The sequence below is a fragment of the Notechis scutatus genome, chromosome 1 (assembly GCF_049901735.1).
Source record: "Notechis scutatus isolate UNSWTSFEM ecotype Mainland chromosome 1, rNotScu1.2, whole genome shotgun sequence".
Taxonomy (NCBI): Eukaryota; Metazoa; Chordata; class Lepidosauria; order Squamata; family Elapidae; genus Notechis; species Notechis scutatus.
In genome coordinates this window covers 239,424,851-239,451,180 of record NC_142009.1, presented here as the reverse complement: position 1 = coordinate 239,451,180, position 26,330 = coordinate 239,424,851, and the positions used below count along the sequence as shown (strand labels likewise).

Below are 26,330 nucleotides of genomic sequence, written 5' to 3'. Positions count from 1 at the left end.
CTGGCCCCACCCCCATCTATTCTCTGCCTCCCGAGTCCCAGCTGATTGGCTGGTCTTCTTTTGTTGCCCTGCACAGGAGAACGGAGCTGGAAAGCAGGTTAGTGGAATGGGGAGGGAATGGAATTTTGCGGTATCCTTCCCCTGCCATGCCCACCAAGCCACGTCCACAGAACCGGTAGTAAAAAATTTTGAATCCCACCACTTATTTGGAGGCTCTACTACAGAAGTCCCCAGCCCCTAGTCCATGGGCCGGCACTGGTCCCTGGCATGCCAACAACTGGCTCCACAAACAACTGAAACCTCATCCGTGGGATACAGACAGCATGCAAAACCATGCCTCCTCTGGTCTGCAGAAAAACCTTTCTCCATAGAATTCATCCCTGGTGCCCAAAAGGTTGCGGGGTGCTGCTCTAGTATCATTTCCAAATGTAGACAAATCATAATAATTATCTGCAAAATAGGAGATGGGGCTGGCTATGTCAAAGAATTAAGCATTTACAACAATTAATACCTAACCTAGTATCTGCCAAAGATTTACTGATTTATTAAATGTATTTTCTGCCTATCTTGTCATGTAAAGCAGCTTACAATAATAATAATAAAAAGAAAGAAAATGAAAGCGGTGTAAACAGAAGTAAGATAATAGAAAAATAAAATAAACAATGAAAAAGGAACACAATGAGAATACATCAATATGATAACCAAAAAGATAGGGGCGGGGAATGTAGAGTCTGCCATCAGTCTAGCAGCCACCTCCAGTGTGGAACTCCCCCATTTGGTACCTAGGCCAACCTGCAGAGCCAGGTCTTTGGTCTTTTGTGGAAAGATAGGAGGGAGGGGGAAGATCTTAGTTTAGAGGGTAAGATGTTCCAAAGGGCAGGCACTGAAGCAGAGATGGTTTTTCTTCTGAATCCTGATAATCAGAGATCTCTGACTGATAGGATCTGAAGTAGGGCCTCTGCTAGCACAAGGAGGACAGGCTAGTCCTAGCGGGATGAGGCGGTTCATCAGATAGCCTGGACCTATGACATTAAGGGCTTTAAAGGCCATAACTAATACCCTGAACTGCATTTGGAAGCAGACCATATTAGACTACCATTTCCATTACCCTCAGCCAAGATGCCTATTGACTGACACCGTTCACCACGTCAGGAATTAGAGTCTCCACATCTGGAAGGACACCAATGATAGGAGTTACCATAAATTATATTTTAATTCTCCTAATCACTATGCCAAAAGGGTACAATAAATTATTGAGTCAGTTCTCTTTATTTTTTTTAAAAAAGATTTTTGTTTATTCATCTAATGCCACCTTCCCAAAAGATAAATAATTTGCCCTTCATCTTATCATGCCAAAGTCAATTAGCAAAAGATTAAAAAGAACATGCATAAACAGAGTTATGATAATAGCTTATTGATGCATGACATCTACGGTATTTGATAGGGATGACTTTTTTTCTTTCCCATGGTCTTTCAATTTCTCTGTAAGATGGCAGATCTTATTGTCATCCTCAAGGAATGCCTGAATTTTAATACTTCTGAAGGATGAAAGAAAAATGGGACCAAAAAGAATGAATGAGGAAGATTGAAGAATCAAAGAATGTGTTGAAGATGGGCTTAGACACTTTGATCCATGATGAACAGATATGGTAAGGACTACACTAAATGCTCTACTTTTCATATACATTAATAAAACATTTTTGTCCTTTAGAATCACAAAAGGGAGGAGATAAATGTTTCCACTCATTCACTGTGTTAAAAGAGAGAGAGAGAGGCAAGCTCTCCCAGCAATCCTATTGTTTCAGAATGGAGAGTTTGAGTTCAATCCAGGAGTACTTTTAAAGTCTGATTTTATAATCTCAGCAAGGTTCCCGGGCATTATGTATGTGTTGCCATGAGAATTAAATGGACGACTAATTTCTCTTGAATAACAGAACAGAATAATGTTCTAGAATAAACAACTGTGCAGAACATTAGGAACATACAAGGAAGTCTCCTCTTCTGTTGCTAAAATGGCCTGATCAAGGTAAGTTTACAAATAAGAATTTTTTAAAATCTCATTGATTATTCTGCCTACTTTCATACATCAAATAGCTTTATTAACCATGGGTTATGTTACATTGATGAGCCACATCTGACACTTTAAGCCTTGTTCTATAATAGCTTAATGTAATGTAAAATCATTGACAACCATTTATTCATTCATACATACATATTCATTCATTCATTCATTTATGAAAATTTATATGGCTGCCCAACTCACCCTCAGTGACTTCAGGCAGCTTGCAAAGACAAAAAACCAATATTAAAAAACCCAATAAAAAACAATAACCTTCCACCCACCTGGCAACAACAATCAGTCATCCAATAAGCCACTTGGTAGACTCCATCTCACACTGTTTCCCAGGTCCGTTAGCAAAGCCAGGTCTTTAGGGCCATGTGAAAGTGTATCAAAATGGGGCCAATTTATCTCCTCTTTTTCTTCTCTATACCAAACTCCAGGGCTTACTATCAAATGTAGAGCTGATGTAGGAGCAGTGGACTTTAAATAAAAGCTTCCAGAGCTTATTTGTGTTGTTTAGCAGTGTCTACATGACCAGATATGCTCTACTTTTATATTTGTAAAACAATCTTAAAATTCAAAATTGAGGGTGTCTTCTTGTCTGTTCTAAAAAAAAACTAGGAGAATCAACAGGACTAGTGGCTGCAGACATCTCAGTTGCAAAGCATAAAATAACTGCTGTTTTACAAAGGAATATTGGTTATTTTTACCATTGTTTGTAATGCCTAAACTAAGGTCTCCCCTCCTTTTTTCCCCCCTATACAGTTCTCATTTCCATCCATCTTTCCATCCCTCCTTTCACATCTCATGGCAGCTACATATTTCCTATAACCTGTCCAGAGGTGGTATTCAGCAGGTTCTGACCAGTTCTGGAGAACCGATAGCAGAAATTTTGAGTAGTTCGGAGAACCGACAAATACCACCTCTGACTGGAGATTTTGCAGTATCCTTCCCCTGCCATGCCCACCAAGCCACACCCACAGAACCGGTAGTAAAAAAAAATTGAATCCCACCACTGAACCTGTCCTTCTCCATGTAACCCCTCTGCTTTGTGGCTGTTTCTGCTGGGTAAAAAAAGGAAAGAAAAGGAACAGGCATGTGCTTGTGTGTTTGACCAGTTCGTATACATGTGAAAAAAATTGGTATGTCCAGATTTGGGAGAAAGGATTAAATTTAGAAATGGAATATGTATATTTTAGGTAATTTTTATCAATTTGACAATGGGGCCTTATTTTTCTAGAAGGTGGTTTTTAATGAGTGCACACACACATTCTGCACCCACTTATTGGCCAGGATTCTTATGGTAGGGAAATTTCTATGATTAGTTTCTAGGAATATATATATATAAAATTCATGGTCATCCTTTTTTTTTTTTAGTAAATGTATTTTTAGTCAAATGTATTTTTAGTAATGTGTTTTTTAGTAAATGTTTTTTAGTAAATGTATCTGGTATAGCTGTTAAGGCATCAGACTAGAAACTGGGAGGGTATGAATTCTAATCCTGCCTTGGGCATGAAGCTGGCTGAGTGACCTTGGACTAGTCACTCTTTCTCAGACCTAGGAAGGAGACAATAGCAAATCACTTCTGAAAAACTTTGTCAAGAAAACTGCAGGGACATGTCCAGGAAGTCTCCAAGATCCAAACATGACTGAATGGATGAAAGAAAACAACAACAACAACAACAACAACAACAATAATGATAATAATGATGATGATAATAATAATAATAATAATAATAACAACAATGATGATGATGATAACAATAATGATGATAATAATGACAATAATGATGATAACAACAACAATAATAATAATTATGATAATAATAATAATAATGAGAAGAAGAAGAAGAAGAAGAAGAAGAAGAAGAAGAAGAAGAAGAAGAAGAAGAAGAAGAAGAAGAAGAAGAAGAAGAAGAAGAAGAAGAAGAAGAAGAAGAAGAAGCCTCCAATCACTTGTTGCAAAGAAATCCAACTTAGGTATGAGTTGAGCCTTCAAGAACTTCTCAGCTGAGCTACGCATAATAAGATCCTTGAATGAACTGTTCGTTGCATCATGCCTTGAATTGACTCACGTGGAATTTTGTTTATAAGGCCTTCAATGAAGCTGGGCTGGGCAGTGGTTAGCACAGCACTTGTGGTGAGGTTACTGGAGCCTCTGGGAGCAACAGTGGTGCCAGATGGTGCTCTAGAAGCCATGGCCCAGGAAAGGTGAGCTGGAGAAAAGGAACAATATAATTATTTACAAGAGGTTGATTATGTTCCAACATCACCATATAGATGACTATCATCTTTCATATAACCCGAATTTAAATTATGCCTCAGTGTCTGCATTAGCACTAGCCAGTCAGATTCTAAACCAATGCAAGGCAATGGCTCCTCTGAGCATCCAGAATATAATTGATGGTATTAATAGGATCATCGCTTGAGAGGTGCAAGCCCTTCTGCTCTTTTCGGTAGAGCCCGTTCCTTATACAAGGCTCAACTGACAGCCCTTCTAACCCCAGAATTGGAAGGCAAGAGAGATTCCAAGCGAAGATGCCTTGATTGGGAAAATATTACAACGCACCGAACTAGATACACTTACCCTTGAATTGAAGGAGCGAGATGAACTAGAATATTATAAAATATGGAACAAATTTTATAAATGGAGGGACATGAAAGGATGTTCTTAGATTTAAAATGTGGAGAAGTGTTTAAAAGGAATATAAAGATAATTGGAAAAATGATACACAAAAATGGATATATGTATATAAATGTATTGACTTTTTTATTTATTTTTATTTTTAACTGTTAAAAAATTGGACAGAAATGTATGTCAAAGAAGAAATACCATGTTCACTGTTTTTTTAATGTTTATATCTAATAAAATTTATTTTAAAAAATAGGATCATCCCTTGATAGATGCATGACTTTCTGATCTTTTCTGTAGTCAGTTCCTTATACAAGGCTCAACTGACAGCTCTTCTAACCCAGAATTGGCTTTTCTGTCTATTAGCCTCTCTTCAATTATTTAAACAGGAGGTTTTTCATCCCTAGTGGCAATACCAGGCTTGAATTGGCATCTCTTGCATGCAGAAGAGATGCTCTACCATTCAGCCCCAACTTTTCTCATGTCCCCATAGTGTAGAAAATGGAGCTTTCAAATCTGGAAATACATATAGATATACTGTACATGCAGAATAAGAAATGCTTATTCTTGTGAATGTGATTTAACCAAATGCATAAGGAATGTGTGGGATTTGCCTCAAGGATCCAATGTGCTTCCTTCTGGCAGTGGTCCTATTATGAAGGTTAACAAATTTATAATCCAGGCAGATGTGAAGATTAAACTCCTCCCTGGCAACCCAAGGGCCACATAAGATCAGGATGGTAGCCGCATCGCTGATTTACCTTGGCTTCTAAATGGCACCCACTTGTGTTGAGTGTTAACGTACCTGGATTTAATCAAGGAACAATGCTGGAAATGGCAAGCCCTATTTCCCCAGCTACATAAGAATTATTATTTTTCTCAGAGCATTCCTTAATAAGAAAGCTCAGCTTTTTTTTCCAGGAGATAAAGATGTAAAATAGTTGTTAAAATAGATTGTGAGTATTGCATAAACATCCTTCACTAATTAATACCATTAATTCTTTGAGTTATTTTAATTGTTACATTATACAGAATAAAAACAGGTTCTTCTCCTCCAAGTCCCACTCATAATGCCAGAAGGCCTCCCCAGGGATCATGGACTCCATGGGTGGCCATGGAAGATGGCCTAAAAATTGCAACTTGCTGAGAACATAAAAGCCCTTGCATGTATATGCTTGATGGTGTCTTTCCCGCAATCAAAGAATTTCAGTGTAAGGTAATTTCAATGATGCATAAAACCACTATGCAACATAGGGCCACTGAATTTATAGGGTTACCTAATAAGAGCGTATTGTTCTGCATTCCTACGTCATCCATTGGCATCAATGCTTAATTGGCTCTTTTTTGTGCAATGAAACAAATATCCCAAGATTGTCTATATTTCAGTTTTACTGGATTTGTTTTTAGTATTTTGTCTTTACTATTAATGGGATTTTAACATTTTTATTGTCTTTTTATAAGCTGCCCACAGAGAGACTTTGTTTGTGAAAAACGTGGCCAACTAATCAACCAAGATTACTCGGGGCAACCTACAAACGGGCATCAAATAAAGCCTAATGAAAAGAACATAAAACCATGGTACACAACCTACAAGCAATAATAGAACAAAAAGACAATTAAATGCCAATCCAAAGTGAAATAACACTATTGGGACTGTAACATGTCATGACCCAAATGCCTGAGGAAAGAGCCAGGCCTTGACAGTCTTCCTAAAAGCCAGCAGGGTTGAGCATTTCATTAAGTCAGAAAGAAGGCTGACACTGGAAGATGTGCCTCCTGGATCCCACATGATCCCAATGAAGGTACTCAGAACAGGCTCTTCAGAGTGAATGAGGGGGGGGAGATATAGTAGGATAGGGCAGTTCCCAAAACAATCTGGTCCTATGCCATATTGTAATCACACCTTGAACTGCACCCAGAAGCCAACTGAGAGCCAATACAGCTGGCAGGGTATTGGTGTCACGTGCGCATAGAGAAAAGCAACCATAACTACCCATACCACCATACTCTGCACCGATTATAGCTTCCTGGAAGTGTTCAAGGGCAGTCCCACATAAAAGACATTGCAATAATTCAAACAAGAAATGACTAAGGCATGAGGCACGCAAGACAAAATTGTGCAAAGCCCCCTTATTACAACTGCCAAATTGCAGGCAGCCGGCAGTCAGCAGAAGTAGCCTGCAGTACTGCATTCTAACCACTGTGCCACCACAACTATACTAATACATGTCAGCATTACAAGTTTTTTTTCCTCCACCACTGAAGAGATGGATCCCTGCTAAGATTGACTTTCACTTAACCACAGGCATACATTGTTTTAATATTCTTCCTGTCCACACTTATGATTTAATTGCCTAAATCTTAACAGGTATTGGGGATCATTGTGTCTAGATCTTTCCTTAATCATTCTTAATAGTTCAGTTTCTAGACCATTACACCTTATTGAGACATTCCCTCTGCTCTTGTTTTTATGGTTCCCTCCAGTGGTGGGATTCAAATGTTTTTACTACTGGTTCTGTGGGCGTGGCTTGGTGGGCGTGGCAGGGGAGGGATACTGTAATATCTCCAGTCAGAGGTGGGATTTGCCAGTTCTCTGAACTAATCAAATTTTCACTACCGGTTCTCCAGAACTGGTCAGAACCTGCTGAATGCCACCTCCCTTTTGTATTGTCTTGCATTATCATATTGGTTTAAAGTTTACCTACACACAAGCAATGTGGCAGAACTTGTACCAATAAGGAAGAAGGGTATAGATAAATAGAAGGATGCCTGAGTTATGTTCTCACCAATCCTGGAATTTAAAATAACACGTCTTTACCTTTTGCCCCATTGGCAAATTTCACACTGCTTTCTTTCTTTCGTTTTTTTTCCTCCCTCCTCCCTCCCTCCATTTAATTCCTGCATTGGCCAAGTCCGAAATGATTCTAGGTGGCATACAAGGTAAATAAAACAAGATGAAAATAAAAATGCAATTAAGGAAATTATAAAGCCAGAAAGCCATCCATATGCAGTATACGCTCTGCCAAGCACATTTAAGAAGGAATTCCATTCTCCCTACCCTGCGGACTTTAAGTATTTGCTTCTGGAAGGAGGTGGTGGTTTTTTTTTGGGGGGGTTAAATAAAATCCAGGGAAAAGCCTTCACTGCTATGGCTCCTGTTTTCTGGAACATCCTACCTTCTGAGATGAGATTGGTTCCCACCCTCCTGATGTTTTATAGGTGCCTTAAGACCTGGCTCTTTCCAATGGGGGAGCTTCATACAGGAGGTGGCTGACTAATTAAAACATAATCCCACCTCCCTCCCAGGTATACCTAGCTCCCTCCTTTGCCATCTTGTGTTCATGATTTTCATCTGGTTTGTTACATTATAATTGAGGATGTCAATGTTTTTATGTTGTATGCCCCCCAGAGTTGTTGGACACAAAATGGATGACAAATAAATTTCATAATACATAAAAATAGTAATAAATAAATAAAAAGTTTGAATAAGTAAGTTATTATATATTACAAATCAATACAAACAGCAGTAGTTTGCAGTGGAGTTTAAGAGCAAAAACTAGACTATTCCTAGGCTTACTACCAGTAGAAACTACAGCACCCAGCCAGCCTGAGCATTAGTACAGCAGTTAGAGGGTTATAAATTCCTTAAACCCTTCTTGGTGTGTGGTTTTAGGATTCAAAATATGTAAATAATGTTGTTTAGGATGTTTTATATATTTAACTCCTGTCAGGTATGCATTTGATATTTTATACAAAAATGATAATACATGTGTTAATCTCCTGCATTTATTCTTTCTGATTTCTGATGCTGTGAAATCAATCACTATCAATGAGCTATTGGTAAAGATATATCAGTTCCTTCCAAAGACATAGGATACAGCCAAGAGGTCAGCACACAGCTTATATTATCATCTAAACCAGGGCGCAATAAAATCAGTTCACTTTCATTTGGTGTGTCCCAAGACAAGCTGTTCTTTTAGAACATAGAAATTATGTTGCATGAGATAATTGAAAAGTTGCTCCTACAGTGGTGCAATCAATGAAATTATAATTGCATTGTTTGCTATGTATAAAAGAGACAGTTCAGATTGTTGGAGAGCTCAAACTGTGAACTGTGAGCATCAAATGGATGTTACATATCAAATGAATCCAACTACTGAACTGAATAACCAAATGCTGATTAAGATACAACAATAGCTCTAATTGCCAGCATTTCCTGCATAATGGTTTGAGATTCCTGGCTGGCTGAATATTTTGGAATCTAATTGGCTTTTGAATGCCTGAATATGTAGGAGACTTGTGAAATTCTATGTGATTAAGTGCCCTCGGATCTCGGTTATATATCAGTTAGATTAATCACAAAGTCTACTTTCCAGCTATGAAAGGAACTACCAGAGATTATCATAATAACTAGATACAAGCCATGGGACTTGTTATATTAAACAGAATTCAAAGTAAGCAGAAGCTATTCACTGCAGAAAGATAGCTACCGTATTTCCAAACATATCCTATGGGACTGCAGTAAATTTATAAAAATAAAATAGAGTTTCAAAATACATGGAAATTGTTTTCATATTCATTCCTTTCTTATGGAAGATTGGTTGTGTAAGTGTCCAACACTTCCTTTCCAAATAGAGACAGCGTTGTTTCGAATCTGAATTAACCTGCAGGAGGTTATATGTAAGAGTGATCCACAGACAGAAAGGATATCACTGAAATGGATATACTTATATATTATTACGATAGTGATGATACTAGAAGCCATTTCTTTGGAGAGGGGTTGCCTTTAAAGGCTCATTAATAGTGTGTACTTCCTTTAATATTATACATGGTAATACCCAGTTTCAATAATCATCAACAAAGTTAAGCTGGCAGCTTCAAAAACAAACATTGATACTTACAACTGAAATGAAAACAAAACCACTTACTTTATTTCTTTTAATTTCTTTTCATTGTTCCCCAATGGAAATTTTCTTCCTCATTTTCAGCCATTCCCCACCCTGAAAGGGAGCACATCATTGCTAAATCTGCAACCTCCAGCTAAGCATGTTGAATATAACCTCCAGTGGCACAAAGGTGTACAGGTGTGGGTAGGTAAAGCAGAAACTAAACCGGAAATTCTTCTTTTCTCAAGTAAGAAAACTTGATTGGAATGTCTGGATTAGCCCCACCTGATTTGTTGATCTATAGTATCTTTATAGGAAAGGAAAACAAGTGTGGGCACTCCCATGAGATAGCAAATTTTATCAAACCATTATTAGCATTCTGTTTATTCATCTCACTCTTTTATTTATTTTTTATTTTTTTCCCTGCCCTTTCTATCTTTCTTTTCCTTCTTTTTCTTTTAATTTTATTATTTCATCTTTGTTTCACACAGAAGTTTTTTTCAATAATTTAGATGGTATTTCATGAGTACTGCATTCTATTCTTATATTTAGTCCTTGCTTACAATGTTTTATATAACATATTTAATTCCAGATCACCTGTCAGGTATGCTGTGTGTGTGTGTGTGCGTGTGTGTGTGTGCTGGTGTGTGCACGCATGTGTGTGCAGGGTTTGATATTCTCTCCGCTCCTATTCAACATCTACATGAAGCTGTTGGGTGAGATCATCCATCACCATAAACAGAGATATATCATCAATATGCTGATGATACTCGACTATATATCTCAGCCAGTCATGAGTTAAGCGATGCTGTGACCGACCTCTCACAATGCTTGGAGGCTGTAGGGGCTGGATGGTGAGCAACTGAAATTGAATCCTGGCAAGACCGAGTGGCTTTGGGTTTGAGATCCTTTGGTCCATGGAGATTTGCCACCTTTGGTTTTGGATGGAGTGGCACTGCTCCAAACAGACCCAGTGTGTAATGTGGGGGTTCTCCTGGACTTGTGACTCCTGCTTAAAAAGCAAGTAGCAGTCATGGCCAGAAGGGCCTTTGCACAACTGCGGGTTGTTGCACCAGTTATTCCCTTTCCTGGACAAACAATCCATACTCACTGCCCTGTCTTGACTATTGCAACACTCTCTATATAGGGCTGCCCTTGAAGAGCATCCGGAAGCTCCAGTTGGTGCAAAATACAGCAGCCCACATGGTTATGTGCAGACTTTGGTGTGCACATGTATCACCTTTCTTGCAGGAGCTGCATTGCATGCAGATTTGCTTTTGGGTGCAATTCAAGATGAAGATTGTCACCTTCATGGTTTGGAACCAGGATATCTGAGGTAACCAACTCTAATGGGTTGGGACATCTATCCAACCTACTAGAGCGGGGAGGCACGGAATATTTTAATATTGCAGGCCTTGTCCCCTAAGGAGATACATCAGTAAGGGACCCAGAAGAAGGGCCTTCTCTGTGGTGGCTTTCTCTCTCTGGAACATCATCCTTCTGGAAATTAGACTGTCCCTTACTCTCACACCAGTGGTGGTGTTCAAAAAAAAATTACTACTAGTTCTGTGGGCGTGGTTTGGTAAGCATAGCTTGCTGTGGCTTCGTGGGCATGGCTTTGTGGGCATGGCAGGGGAAGGATACTATAAAATTCCCACCCCACTCCTGGGGGAAGGTTCCCTCCCCACCCCACTAACCTGCTTTCCAGCTCCGTTCTCCTGTGCAGGGCAACAAAAGAAGAGCCAGCCGATCAGCTGGGACTCGGGAAGCAGAGAATAGATGGGGGTGGGACCAGTCAGACGTGGTATTTGCCGGTTCTCCGAACTACTCAAAATTTCCATTACTGGTTCTCCAGAACTGGTCAGAACCTGCTGAATACCTCTGTCTCACACTCTTTTGGGAGGCCCAAAAGACATGGTTTTGCCAGCAGGCCTGGGGAACCCAGACTGGGATGGAACCCATTAAATGGCTGGAATGAGTGTATATTGTCACCAGGGAGAAGGGAGGGGATTATTATTTTATTATTTTCATTTTTTATTATTTTTATTTCTTTTATATTGTGTTTTTATTTCCTGTAAGCCGCCATGAATGAGTAGTCAGCAATATAAATTTTCCAAATAAAAAATAAAATAATAAAATAATTAGACTTACATTTGCCCGAAAAGAAAATGGAAACTTCTTCCTTTACTATTTTTTTAATCTTTTCTTCTGCAGTTTTCTCTTTTTTATTTTTGTCTCTCTTTTCCTTCCTTTGTTTCCTTCATTCTGTATTAGTTTGTATTAGTTTTTACATGCCATTTAAAACCTTTAATAAAAGGTACATAAAATAATCCATACTCTGCTTTCATTCATCGTTCTGTTTCCACAGGAAAATACCATCTGTATAAGGCAAAATTGCTGCCAGTTAGTATTTGGTTATACATCTGTCTCCCTAATTGCAAACAAAGTAATTATGAGATTTCAGAGGGCTTTTTCAGTGTATTTTTAACATGTAATTAAATTAGGAAAATTAGGAAAATGCCTACTTTTGCCCAGCAGGGTTGAAGTATATCATGCTGAACAATTCTAAGCTCTTATAGGCCTGTCCTCAGTTGCACTTTATAGCAAGGGCAGCAGCAGCCTGCTCCAGCAAAATGTTGCCACCTCAAAGGTCCTATGGGAGCCAAGAAAGATGCTCACTTGGAATCAACTTTCTGCAGGGTCTTTTGGTGGCTGCCCTCCTCTTGAACTGTCTCCTCAGTCGGTTTTGTTGGCTTCCACTTTGCCACACTTTAAGAAAAATCTTAAAACGTACCTTCATACTTCAACCTTCCCTCCATAAGCAGCCACACTTAACCTGATGCTGGATTTCATTTTAATTTACGTCTGACTCTATCTCTCTGTATAATCTATATTTAATCTATATTTCTAAGGAGAAATTTCCTGACATTGAGAACAATTAGTCAGTGGAACAGCTTGCCTCCTAGAGTAGTTTGTGCTCCATTACTGAAGGTCTTCAAGGAAAGATTGTCCAGGAAGGTATAGTATAAAGTCTCTTGTCTGGGGGAGGGATTTGGACTAGATAGAAGACCTCCCGGGTCCCTTCCAGCCCTATAATTATATGGTCTATTTCTTTGTCCATCTACAGTATCTCCATCTATCAAAATGCTTATGGTTACCATTTGAATTCAGATAATGCTATGTTTTTAGAATCATAGAGTTGGAAAAAGCCAATGAAGCCTTCAAAATAAGAGATCTGGTTGTCAGCAGCAAGTAGATAGTTTTAATAATCCCACTTCATAACACCTAGCTTGTTGCATTATCAAAGCAAGGTCTGCCTCCCTCCTCTTTGGTGCGGGGAAAGAAAGAGACAAGCCAATCTAGAGAAAGCCAGGCAGAGTCAGGTCTACTATCTTTGAGGGGAAACTATTCATTTAAGAGTCTTGGATCTCAGAATACACAAAGGACATATCCTTCATCTTTTGCTATTCTTCTGCAGAAACTGGTAATAGCTTCTGCTCCTGCAGGTAGATTACAGTCAGCCAGCATGATTTCACCAATGCCCTTCTAAGGTAACATAAACCAGTCACCATTATCACAACGTGTGGTTGCAAATTCTGTTATCCACCATAAATCCTTTACAGCTGTTTTTTCTCCTAAATGTGAATAAACAAATTCCTGGGGAAACTATCCTCTTGAAATGCTTCTTTAATTTGGACAACACATAAATTAATATTAGTTTAATCAGCCTAGTTTTCTAAATGGCATCTGTTCATCTTGTAGTCAAGAGACAAGGTCATGTAACGTAAAAGCTCTTTCTATGGTATTCTACTTTATTTAGGAAGAAGCATGCAAGAGATCATTTGTTGTCACATTTACTGAACCTTGAACAATCATGTACATACTCAACTATATGGTATCTTCAGCTCAAATCAATAAGCAGAGGCTCTTTATTCTTCAGACTTCCTGGGTAAATCTCTTTTTCATGCATACAGTTCAACAGAATATGACTACCAGTATCCCAGTATCCTTCCCCAGATTTAATTGTTAACTTCTAAACATAACAGTCTTTGCATAAAGTATGTCCATTAACTCTTGAAAGTCAAAATGTAACAGGGAAAAAAGTGTTTTCAGAAAAGCTAGATGCAATTCATTCCCCTAACAATGGTGTATGGTAGGCAAGACAACACCACAAATAATCCAAAAATTAAAAAGAACACATTGAAGGATGTCCTTCAAAGGGGATGATTTGACACTGTCTTGTTAAATGTAGACAATATTGCAGTGGAACACAGTAGGGTTACATAACATGTTTTATTTGATTGTAGAAAGGTTTTTCAGAGGGCACAAGACTACAAACATAGCAACTGCCCACAGCTTCTTTAAAAAGTTGTGTCACTTTCTGGAATGTTTGATAGACCTGATACACAATATATTGTTTAAGATCTAAAATAATAAAATAATGGGTCTCAAGCTTTCCTAAATCATTTCATCTTCTTGGAAACTACCATAAATCTGGATAAAAGGTGCAAATATACTTCCCTTTATCATCCCAAAGGTGCTTTTTCAAGAGGCAACTGGACTTTGGGGGTTTTATTTGAAGATGAAATTTTGCTTCTCATCCAAGAAGCTTCTTTAGCTCTTCAGAGCGAAATGTCTTCAAAGAAAAACCAGAAAGTCCAGTTGCCTCTTTAAAAAGTACTTTTTGGACAACCATACCCTGGATGACTGAGAATCTCCACAGACTTCTTCCCTTTATCTATCTATTCTAATTATTGTCCAGGTCTTATTGAAGACAATTAGGTGCATCAAAGTAGCATCAATTCTAAAGGATTGGCACAGATCTTTCCCTAGAAGAACACTGAAAATGTGCTTAATGAGGCCTCAACCAGAAGCATCATTCAGTTGACTCAGTGAATGTTTTTTGGAACAAAAGCTGGGTCAGATCTGTTTAGCATTCTTCAGTAGGACCATCTGACCACCGGAGCATACCAAAGCAGTTGGCTAGATTGCAAAGTGGAAAAAAATCCCAGAAGAAAGTAATGAAATTCACTTCCATAACTCTGCCAAGAAGACTGCATGAATTAAATCATCAACAGCAGAGTTCAATTTGAAGACATCTTTATCTTTTTTTCTCTTATAGTTTGAGAAACAGGTAGATTTGTGCTTCTCTTTATGGCATGTTTTTTGTTACAAAAAAGCACGACAGAAAACAACCTACTCTCTAATAAACAATTTGGTTTCAGAAAAACACTATCCTGTAATCTGTAACTCTTACACTGCAAAAACATATGGACTACACAACTCGATCAGGGCAAAACAATAGACGCAATCTACATAGACTTCTGTAAAGCCTTTGTTTCAGTGGTACATGACAAACTACTCCTAAAACTAAAATCGTATGGTATCTCTGGACAACTGCATAACTGGATAGAAGCATTCCTGTCAAACAGACAACAAATGGTCAAAATTGGGAGTGTCCTATCAAATTCTGTACCTGTCAATAGTGGTGTCCCCCAAGGCAGTGTTCTAGGACCAACTCTCTTCATGCTTGACATAAATGACCTCTGTGATCACATTAAGAGCAACTGCGTTCTCTTCGCTGACGATGTAAAGCTGTTCAATACCACAGACAATACTGCTACCCTTCAAAAAGACTTCGACTATGTATCAGAATGGTCAAACAAATGGCAACTTCAAATCTCAACAAATAAATGCTCTGTCTTACATATTGGCAAAAAAAAGTCAGAAAATAAAATACAAGATGAATAGTCAAGACCTTGTTGATGATCCAAGCTCTGTAAAGGACCTTGGAATACTCATCTCTAATGCTCTAAGTGCTAGAGTCCACTGTAACTACATAGCCAAAAAGGCATTAACAGTTGTTAACCTAATCCTATGTAGCTTTTTCTCTGGTAATATCACACTACTAACTAGAGCATCAAAACATTTGCTAGACCAATACTCGAATACAGCTCATCAGTGTGGAACCCACAATACTTATCTGATATTACCACAGTTGAGAAAGTCCAGAAATATTTCACAAGAAGAGTTCTCCACTCCTCTACTAAGTTTGTAGAATACCTTATGCTACCAGACTTGAAATTCTAGACCTAGAAAACCTTGAATTATGCCGTGTTCGGTTTCATCTAAGTATGGTATATAAAATCATACATTACAATGACTTACCTGTCAATGAATACTTCAGCTTCAACCATAACAACACAAGAGCACACAATAGATACAAACTCAAGGTTAATCGCACCAAACTTGATTGCAGGAAATACGACTTCAGCAACAGAGTGGTCAGTGTCTGGAATACTCTACCTGACTCTGTGGTTTTTCCCAAACCCCAAAAAACTTTATCCTTAGACTGTCTACTATTGATCTTACTCCTTTCCTAAGAGGTCTGTAGGGGTGTGCATAAACGCACCAATGTGCCTACCATCCCTGTCCTATTGTTTCTTTTATTTTTCTTATATGTACCCATTTCATGTATTCATAACTATGTATATACTTATATCTATTATCTTGTAAGAGATTGACAAATCAAAATAAATGAATAATTTTTTTAAAAAAAAGTAATTCAGGGAAGAATCAAGCATTACAATAATCATGGCCACTGATCCTAGAGACAGCAAAAACAGCATTACTTATACTGTAAGAATGACATGTGCCTTGTTCATATAAGAAAATGCATGTACCTAGTTCATCACACATGATATTTCTATGTCTAGTTATAACTGATAACTTGAACAAGGAAATAAATTAGAAGTTGTTGGTCTTATAGTTTTTCAAAACAGACAATAGGTCTACTAGTAGGCTGCAAAATGTGAGCTAACCAATGTATGGCAGTAAAAAGATACAAAATTCCAACTGCCGTATTTTCCGGACTATAAGCCGCTACTTTTTCCCATGCTTTGAACCCTGTGGCTTGTACAACAATGCGGCTTATCTATAGATTTTTCTGTGCTAACTGCCATCAGGGGGTGCAAAAAGAAGAGGTCAGTGCAAAGAAGAAGACACTACAGGTAGTTTTTGACACACTCAATGCACGCAGCACGACATGCACGGACGCAAAATATTTTTCACACCCTCATCATGGAAAGTACACGAAGAAAAGCATATGATGCAGCTTTAAGTTGAAAGCAATCGATCTCTCTATCCAGGAAGGAAATAGAGCTGCTGCACGGGAAGGGTTCCGCCCGGCAGGCGGGCGGGCTGCTTAAACTTTGCTCAGGCGGCACTTTAAAAGCCTGCTCCCAGCACCCGAGCAACTTCCCAGCAACTCTTCCTTTTAACTCGCGGGCACTCGCGCCTGGCCCCGAGCCGCGCGGCGGAGGGAAGCCTGGCGGGCGGGTGGGCTGCTTGGAGGAGGCGACCCGGCAGTGCTCCGGCAGCAGGAACAGGCAGTTCCGCCCGGGCTCCGCTCGGTGTCCGCTGGGGCTGTCAGGAGTTGCTACCGCCAGCGGCTCCAGTCCCGCTTGCATTGGGAAGGAAAAGGCAAAACCAGGAGCCGCTGAGCCTGAGCCTCGGTGCCGCTGCTCCCGTTGCACAAGCACCGCCGCGGCTCTTCCTTTTTGCCTTTCCCTTCCTGAGGCAACACGGGACTGGAGCCGCGCGAGCCGCACCGGCGGTAGCAACTCCTCACTCAGGGGGCCTCTGAGGGAGGGGAAGGAGGAGAAGAGGGGGGAAGGGTGGGGGGGGCAATTCCCAAAAAATCTTGTGCTGACCCGGCCCGTCTGTCAAATTTTAAAAGTCAATGCGGCCCCCGAGCCAAAACGTTTGCCCACCCCTGAACTAGAGCATCAAAACATTTGCTAGACCAATACTCAAATACAGCTCATCAGTCTGGAACCCACATTACGTATCTGATATTACCACAGTTGAGAAAGTCCAGAAATATTTCACAAGAAGAGTTCTCCACTCCTCTACTCGTTGTAGAATACCTTATGCTACCAGACTTGAAATTCTAGACCTAGAAAACCTTGAATTATGCCGTCTTCGGTCTCATCTAAGTATGGTATATAAAATCATACATTGCAATGACTTACCTGTCAATGAATACTTCAGCTTCAACCATAACAATACAAGAGCACACAATAGATGCAAACTCAAGGCTAATCGCACCAAACTTGATTGCAGGAAATACGACTTCAGCAACAGAGTGGTCAATGTCTGGAATACTCTACCTGACTCTGTGGTTTTTGTCCCCAAACCCCAAAAACTTTATCCTTAGACTGTCTACTATTGACGTTACTCCTTTCCTAAGAGGTCTGTAGGGGGCATGCATAAACGCACCAATGTATGCTACCGTCCCTGTCCTATTGTTTCTTTTATTTTTCTTATATGTACCCATTTCATATATTCATAACTATGTATATACTTATATCTATTATCTTGTAAGCGATTGACAAATCAAAATAAATAAATAATATTTTTTTTAAAAAAAAAGTAATTCAGGGAAGAATCAAGCATTACAATAATCATGGCCACTGATCCTAGAGACAGCAAAAAACAGCATTACTTATACTGTAAGAATGACATGTGCCTTGTTCATATAAGAAAATGCATGTACCTAGTACATCACACATGATATTTCTATGTCTAGTTATAACTGATAACTTGAACAAGGGAAATAAATTAGAAGTTGTTGGTCTTATAGTTTTTCAAAACAGACAATAGGTCTACTAGTAGGCTGCAAAATGTGAGCTAACCAATGTATGGCAGTAAAAAGATACAAAATTCCAACTGCCGTATTTTCCGGACTATAAGCCGCTACTTTTTTCCCATGCTTTGAACCCTGTGGCTTGTACAACAATGCGGCTTATCTATAGATTTTTCTGTGCTAACTGCCATCAGGGGGTGCAAAAAAGAAGAGGTCAGTGCAAAGAAGAAGACACTACAGGTAGTTTTTGACGCACTCAATGCACGCAGCACGACATGCATGGACGCAAAATATTTTTCACACCCTCATCATGGAAAGTACACGAAGAAAAGCATATGATGCAGCTTTAAGTTGAAAGCAATCGATCTCTCTATCCAGGAAGGAAATAGAGCTGCTGCACGTAAGCTTGGCGTTAATGAATCAATGGTGAGACGTTGGAGACGGCAGCATGAAGAGCTGATTCAATGCCAAAGGACAACAAAGGCTTTCAGAGGTCATAAAAGCAGATGGCCTAAACTTTATTTATTTATTTTATTTTATTTATTTATTTGATTTGCCAATTGTTTACAAGATAATAAGTATAAGTGTATACATAGTTGTGAATACATGTAATGGGTACATATAAGAAAAATAAAAGAAGAATAAGAGAAACAATAGGACAGGGACGGTAGGCACGTTGGTGCGCTTATGCACGCCCTACAGACCTCTTAGGAAAGGGGTGAGGTCAATAGTAGACAGTCTAAGGTTAAAGTTTTTGGGTTTGGGAAGAAACCAGAGTCAGGTAGAGTATTCCAGACATTGACCACTCTGTTACTGAAGTCGTATTTCCTGAAATCAAGTTTGGTGTGGTTAACTTTGAGTTTGTATCTATTGTGTGCTCTTGTGTTGTTATGGTTGAAGCTGAAGTATTCATTGATAGGTAGGACATTGCAATGTATGATTTTATATACCATGCTTAAATCAGACCGAAAATGTTCTTGAGGACTGGGTGAACACAGAGAGCAGACGGCCGAGATGTATCCACCATGCAGATCTGACTGAAAGCTAAAACAATCACCAGCGAAATGGGATTGAAGATTTTAAAGGTGGACTGTCATGGTGTTGTAGATTTATGAAACAAAAAGATCTGTCCCTCAGGGCGCGGACGACTGTCTGTCAGCAACTCCCTTCCGACTACGAGGAAAAAGTTGCAAACTTCCACAAATTTATTGAAACAAAACTAGCTGAGAATTCCATCGGACCAAATGACATCATAAATATGGATGAAGTACTTTTAACGTTTGACCTGCCTCTAACTAGAACTGTTAATAAGACAGGAGCGTCATCCATTATGGTGAAAACAACTGGCCATGAGAGAACACATTTCACGTTTGAGCTGCACCGCATCCGGACAGAAGCTTCCACCGATGGTGATTTTTAAGCGGATGACTATGCCAACAGAAAAATTCCTGAAAGGCATAGTCATTAAAGTTAACAAAAAAGGGTGGATGATAGGAAGCCTAATGACTGAATGGATGACGGAGTGCTACAGTAAGCGCCCGGGCGGATTTTTTCATCAGAAAAAATCATTGCTTGTTTTGGACAGTATGAGGGCCCATATAACAGATTCTATGAAAGCAGCCATCAAGAGAACAAACTCAATTCCAGCTGTGATTCCTGGAGGTGTGAATCGTGCATTTAAAGCGGCACTCCGAGGTGAGTGGGAGGCTTGGATAACCAGCAGCGAGAAATCATTCACAAAAACTAGCCGCAGGTGAAGAGCATTCTTTTCCGAGGTCTGCCAGTGGATCCTAACAGCATGGAGCAGTGTGAAAGAATCCACGATCACCAAGGGGTTTCGAAAGGCTGGACTGCTGCATGGAGAGAACAGTGCAATTTCATCGGTAACTGTGCCTCAAGATGAAAGTGACATTGAGAGCGACACCGACAGAGAGACTGAAAAGGTGTGTGACGGAGATTTTCTGAGGCTCTTCAACTCCGACACTGAAGAAGACGACTTCAGTGGTTTCAGTGCACAGGAGAAGGATGAATAAAAACATCAATGACTTTTCTGTTTTGTTCGATCAGCCGTTTTATTGCCGTGTTACAGGCACCGTTTGGAAACAATTAAGGTATGTAAATAAACATTTACAAAATCTTTCTGTGTAAATATCTCATTTCACAACGTATATATCTGCGGCTTATAGTCTGGTGCAGCTAATATATGTAAAAATAGTTTTTTCTTTTAAAATTTAGTGGGTGCGACTTATATTCCGATGCGCTCTTAGTCTAGTAGATACGGTATTTCTTTTGGACATTTGGAGTTATGGAGCTAATACAAGCAAGTCTTTTCTGATGTCTAACTTAGACTGACCCTGACACTGAAATTTTAAGATTTTTTTTAACTGTAACACAGTGATTCACAACAATCCATAATAAATGAGGACAGAAGGGAAGATTTAAATTTTTTTTAAAAAATATGTATTTATTTATTGCTAGATTTATATGGCCACTTATCTCAGACCATGGCTCCAGGCAGTTCATAATAATCCATAAAATATTAAAAACAAAAATACCCTCCCACCCAGGCATCAAACAAACCTCTTTACAGCTTAACAGTTTAAGCAGTGGTTAGAGTGCAGTATTGCAAGCTACTTCTGCAGCCAGCTGCCTGCAATTTGGCAGTTCAAAACCCACCAGGCTCAAGGTTCACTCAGCCTTCCATCCTTCTGAGGTGGGTAAAATGAGGACCCAAATTGTTGGGGGCAATATGCTGACTCTGTAAACTGCTTAGAGAGGGCTGTAAGGCACTATAAAGTGGTATATAAGTCTAAGTGCTATTGCTATTGTTATTAACCCCATTGATCTCATTGCTTCTGGGAAGAGCCTGGTCTTTGCACCCTTCCTGAAGGCTAACCTAATAGATATCTGCAGGGATTGAGTTAAAGATAAGGAAACTGGAAATAAGGAGTGTAGGTGTAATACACAAAGCCAAACTTTCACAATTCCTCCTAAGAGCCTTTTATATGAATGGGGATTCATTAGGTTCTATCAGATGACGGTTTAATTCACAGAAAAGATCGTGATACCTGGGAGTAATTATGATAAAAATTAGTCACTGTCTAGTTTACAGTTGTGAAAACAGAGTGGCATCCTGATTTCTACACTTCAGTTTTTTAAATAGTTCTTCCATGTTGATATAATACAGTCTTTGACTTATGACTAGTCACACTTAGTGACCATTCAAATTATGATGCACCCCCCCAAAAAAAAGGTAAACACTGAAGTTCCGACAGCCCCAGTCATGTGAACACATTTCAGGTGCTTAGCAACTGGCCTGTATTTACAGATATTTGCAGTGCCCTATGGTAGTAACATCATCACAATTTATGAAGTTTTTGCTGAAAACTGGAGTTTTATTTATTTATTTGTTTACAGTTGTCAGCAAAAATGCTCCATAGCAAATACTGCTTAATGACTGATTCAATGGCCACAAAAAAGGCTATAAAATTCAATCAGTCACATGATGGACTCACTTTAGACCTGTCACCACTTATGAGTGGTAATGAGCAGTCTCCATTATGGTTGTAACTCGAGGACTATTTGTAAAGCAACCTGTAAAAAATAAGAAAATACGGTAACCTCCTGTGTCCTTCTTGCATACTTGAGCTGTTCTTCTTGTTCATTCCACTCTGTGATGAAGAAGTAATAAATACCAAAGGCTACATAAGCATTTCCACCTGAACACCAAACCCATTAAAGCCTTGTCTGAAACTTAAAGGTGTGTCATCAACTCTAGAGCAGGTTTGCCCTGTTTCTGTTTGGGAATGAAGACAGGGTGTAATGATATTTCAGTTTAAAGGCCTCCAGGCTCATGTTGGCTTTTCTCTTTTTTCTTTCTCTAAAAGCAGCAACAACAGATTAAGCCAAACCTCAGAGCAGCAGAAATGAATGAATGAAGCACTCATTAATCACCAGTCTTTCCAGACAATTTATAATGCACAAGACAGCCGTTTATTATGCATCTTCATATGCATTAAATTCATGGGAGTCAGATATTTTCTCCCTCTGAAAAATTGTTCCTATGGCAGGTATGATATATCCTAAGCCCTTACTGAAATGTCCCATTACTGGGGACAAGGTAATTTTGTTCCCTGCAGTCTCTTGGTGTGTCTCTTGGATTAGTGAATGTTGTCTGGAATTTAGTTTCCCAAAGGCCACAAGACATTAGCAGAAAGATCTCTTTGTTCATTAGATTTACATGCTACCAACTCATACAGAATCATGACAGCTTACAAAAATCCACAATTAAAAACAACTTGCAAATAGCAGTTTAAACTTCCATAGTAATGACTAGACTACAAGTAAAACATCCACAGTAATAGTAATTAGTATATTAATTAAATAGTAATAGTAATTAATATGCCTCTGTGTCTAGATATATTTATGTGTATAAATAGCTGTCAATTTACGGCTATTTACAATTGAGCCCAAATTTATGTTGCTAAATAAGACATTTGTTGTCATGCCCCTGTGAAGACTGACTCTGAGGAAGAGGAGGGACAGCCAACAGGGAGTGAGTGTGGCTCCAGAGGTGGTGGAGGAGGCTGAGGAAGGGCAGAGGCCAGCTGAGCAATCAGAGGAGGACCCAGGCCCATCCCCTATCCACCCTAGGGCACGCAGGGAGGAGAGGATCAGGGTAAAACGTGGTCTACTCAGGAGGAGAGGGCCATGATCCTCTTCATGGGTTGCAGGTGTGAGAGATGCATAAGAGTTTGGACCAGTGTGCTAACAGACGCTGGAGACAAATTAGTGTTTTATTCCTAAAGAAGGTTTATCTTGGTTGGCGTTCTTATTTATTTATTTATTTATTTATTTATTTATTTATTTATTTATTTATTTATTTATTTGATTTGCCAATTGTTTACAAGATAATAAGTATAAGTGTATACATAGTTGTGAATACATGAAATGGGTACATATAAGAAAAATAAAAGAAGAATAAGAGAAACAATAGGACAGGGACGGTAGGCACGTTGGTGCGCTTATGCACGCCCCTACAGACCTCTTAGGAAAGGGTGAGGTCAATAGTAGACAGTCTAAGGTTAAAGTTTTTGGGGTTTGGGGAAGAAACTACAGAGTCGGGTAGAGTATTCCAGACATTGACCACTCTATTGCTGAAGTCGTATTTCCTGCAATCAAGTTTGGTGCGGTTAACTTTGAGTTTGTATCTATTGTGTGCTCTTGTGTTGTTATGGTTGAAGCTGAAGTATTCATTGACAGGTAGGACATTGCAATGTATGATTTTATATACCATGCTTAAATCAGACCGAAGATGGCGTAATTCAAGGTTTTCTAGTTCTAGAATTTCAAGTCTGGTGGCATAAGGTATTCTACAACGAGTAGAGGAGTGGAGAACTCTTCTTGTGAAATATTTCTGGACTTTCTCAATTGTGCTAATATCAGATACGTAATGTGGGTTCCAGACTGATGAACTGTATTCGAGTATTGGTCTAGCAAATGTTTTGTATGCTCTGGTTAGTAGTGTGATATTACCAGAGAAAAGCTACGTAGGATTAGGTTAACAACTCTTAATGCCTTTTTGGCTATGTAGTTGCAGTGGGCTCTAGCACTTAGATCATTAGAGGTGAGTATTCCAAGGTCCTTTACAGAGCTTGGGTCATCAACAAGATCTTGACTATTCAGCTTGTATTTTATTTTCTGATTTTTTTGCCAATATGTAAGACAGAGCATTTATTTGTTGAGATTTGAAGTTGCCATTTGTTAGACCATTCTGATACATAGTCAAGATCTTTTGTAGGGTAGCAGTATTGTCTGTGGTATTGAACAGCTTTACATCATCAGCGAAAAGAACGCAATTGCTCTTAATATGATCACAGAGGTCATTTATGTAGAGTATGAAGAGTTGGTCTTAGAACACTGCCTTGGCGGACACCACTATTGACAGGTACAGAATTTGATAGGACGCTCCCAATTTTGACCATTTGTTGTCTGTTTGCCAGGAATGCTTCTATCCAGTTATTCAGTTGTCCAGAGATACCATAGGATTTTATTTTTAGGAGTAGTTTGTCGTGTACCACTGAATCAAAGGCTTTACAGAAGTCTATGTAGACTGTTCTTCCAACAGACTGTACCTGGTTATCTATCCTGGTCCGTCATGGAACTTTATTCAGTGCAGTTTGTTTTTGGTTTTTGCTTTGTTATCAGCTGTTTGAATTTGAACTGTGTTTCTTTCCTTTGAAATGTTATTTTGAAAATAGTTTACTCCTCCACTGTGAACAATGAAACAGTGAAGCCAAGCTGAAGGCATTAAAGGACTTTTAGTTATGTTGTGGTTTTTGTTATATTTCATCACATTTGTTAAATTAGTCTTGCCTCATTTTTATGACCTCTCTTCCAGTGGTGCGTTTCGAAAAAATTTTATCACCACTTCGGTGGGTGTGGTTTGGTGGGCGCACTTGGCATGCGTGCACACACTTTACACACACATGCCAAATGCGCACTTTCCACAGGCGCAGAGGCTTTCCAACTCACCTGCACTCTCCCTGGTGCTTCAGCAGTTGACGCGGGGCAATCTGCTGGGCCGCGCAAAGCAGATTCGCTTCAAAAGCATGACATAAAGGTCAGTATGGGAGCCCGGGTGGGCCCAAGAGCAGCTCCTCAGAGAAAACCGGTTTGGACTCCGCTGCTCTTCAGCGCTACCGGAACGCCAGAACCAGGCCAAACCGGTAGAATACCACCACTGCTCTCTTCCACAGTTGTTCAGTGAACCACTGCACTTGTTAAATTAGTAACACGGTTGTTAAGTGAGTCTGGCTTCCCCATTGATTTTGCTTGTCAGAAAGTTGCAGACCCCAAGACCCTGCAATCGTCATAAATATGAGTCAGTTGCCAAGCATCTGAATTTTGATCATATGACTCTGGGGAAGTTGTAATGGTTGTGTGAAAAGTCACTTTTTTCACTGATGTAACTTCAAAAGGTCACTTCATGAACTGTTAGTGAACTGTTTGAGGCTGTGACAGAATTCTCATCCGATGCTAATAGGCTGTGTAGGTTTCTGTGTGAGTCCAATTGGCATAAAAGACCTTAGTTTCTATTCTGTCCCCGATTCAGAAACCTCATCCCCTTGTAAACTCTTGGTTTGCAGCTTGCATTATTTATTTTCCTTAATTTTAGTAACATGTTAGACCTCACTGCTGATTCCTATCATGCTATAAAATCACTGAAAAAACCTCTGATCCCACTTCTAATTTTCCATCCTAACATTCACAATCTTTATATGTATTTATTCCAAAGCACTTCCTGGTGAGTCCAGTGAGGCTTACTCTTCTGTAAGTGAGTCTAGAACTGCAAGGTAAATAATTCCCTTTCAAATCAATCGGAGCTGCGACTGGATGGCAGCAGAATTTTTTTAAAAAATTATCCTTATCTGGAATTTACAAGAAATAAATTTGTCCTATAATCCATATTAACTCACTAATTTTCACAACTTACCATACATATTATATGCAAAGGGAATAAAATGAAGGTTTTGAGCTCCTGGAGAGCAAGATAGATATAAATCTAACCAATCAGAAATATAAACATGGTGAGATTAAGTACAACCTTTAGTAAACAGACTAAATGTCATCACCAAGCAATCAAGATTTGTCATCCATCTGGCTACAGAAAAGCATTTTCATTATTTCCTGTTTCAGATTGTGAAGCTGTTCCCATTCTAAAAAAAAATGCATTCTATTTATGCTCAGAGGTGCTTTTCTCTAAAACTATTCTGTTAAAGAAAATTAGAAGGCTCTGATTTTCTTTTGGCCTGCCAAAATAATTTTGCCTGCCAGGACATTTTTGCACACAGTGAATTATGTCCATTTCTTTTAGTGGTCTTGTCCTTTCAGCCTCTGTGAATTTATACGCCCATGCCATAATCATAACAAGTATATTGCACCAATCGATTATGCCCACAGCAGGCAAAAACATTTTGGACATGAAATTTTAACGCTAGTGATAGATAAAAAGGGGAAAAGAACCACTTCAATATTTTCTGCAAAAATGTACTCCGTCCCTTGAAATCTGTGGAAGTAGATGGTTCTTGAATTCAGAGTAGA

At 39.2% G+C, this 26,330-nt stretch overlaps 1 protein-coding gene across 1 annotated transcript in view; it reads right to left on the bottom strand.

Moving 5' to 3' along the window:
- The window catches only part of SYT8 (synaptotagmin 8), a 32,990-nt gene extending 23,187 nt beyond the window's left edge, over positions 1-9,803 (bottom strand). Inside the window, exons 1-2 of the mRNA XM_026668252.2 lie at positions 9,623-9,803; positions 4,138-4,278 (exon numbers count right to left, since the gene is read on the bottom strand). Coding sequence (XP_026524037.1) covers positions 4,138-4,261 — 124 coding nt within the window. The 5' untranslated portion in view covers positions 4,262-4,278; positions 9,623-9,803. The remainder of the gene's footprint in view (positions 1-4,137; positions 4,279-9,622) is intronic.
- Between the last annotated feature and the right edge of the window lie 16,527 nt (positions 9,804-26,330).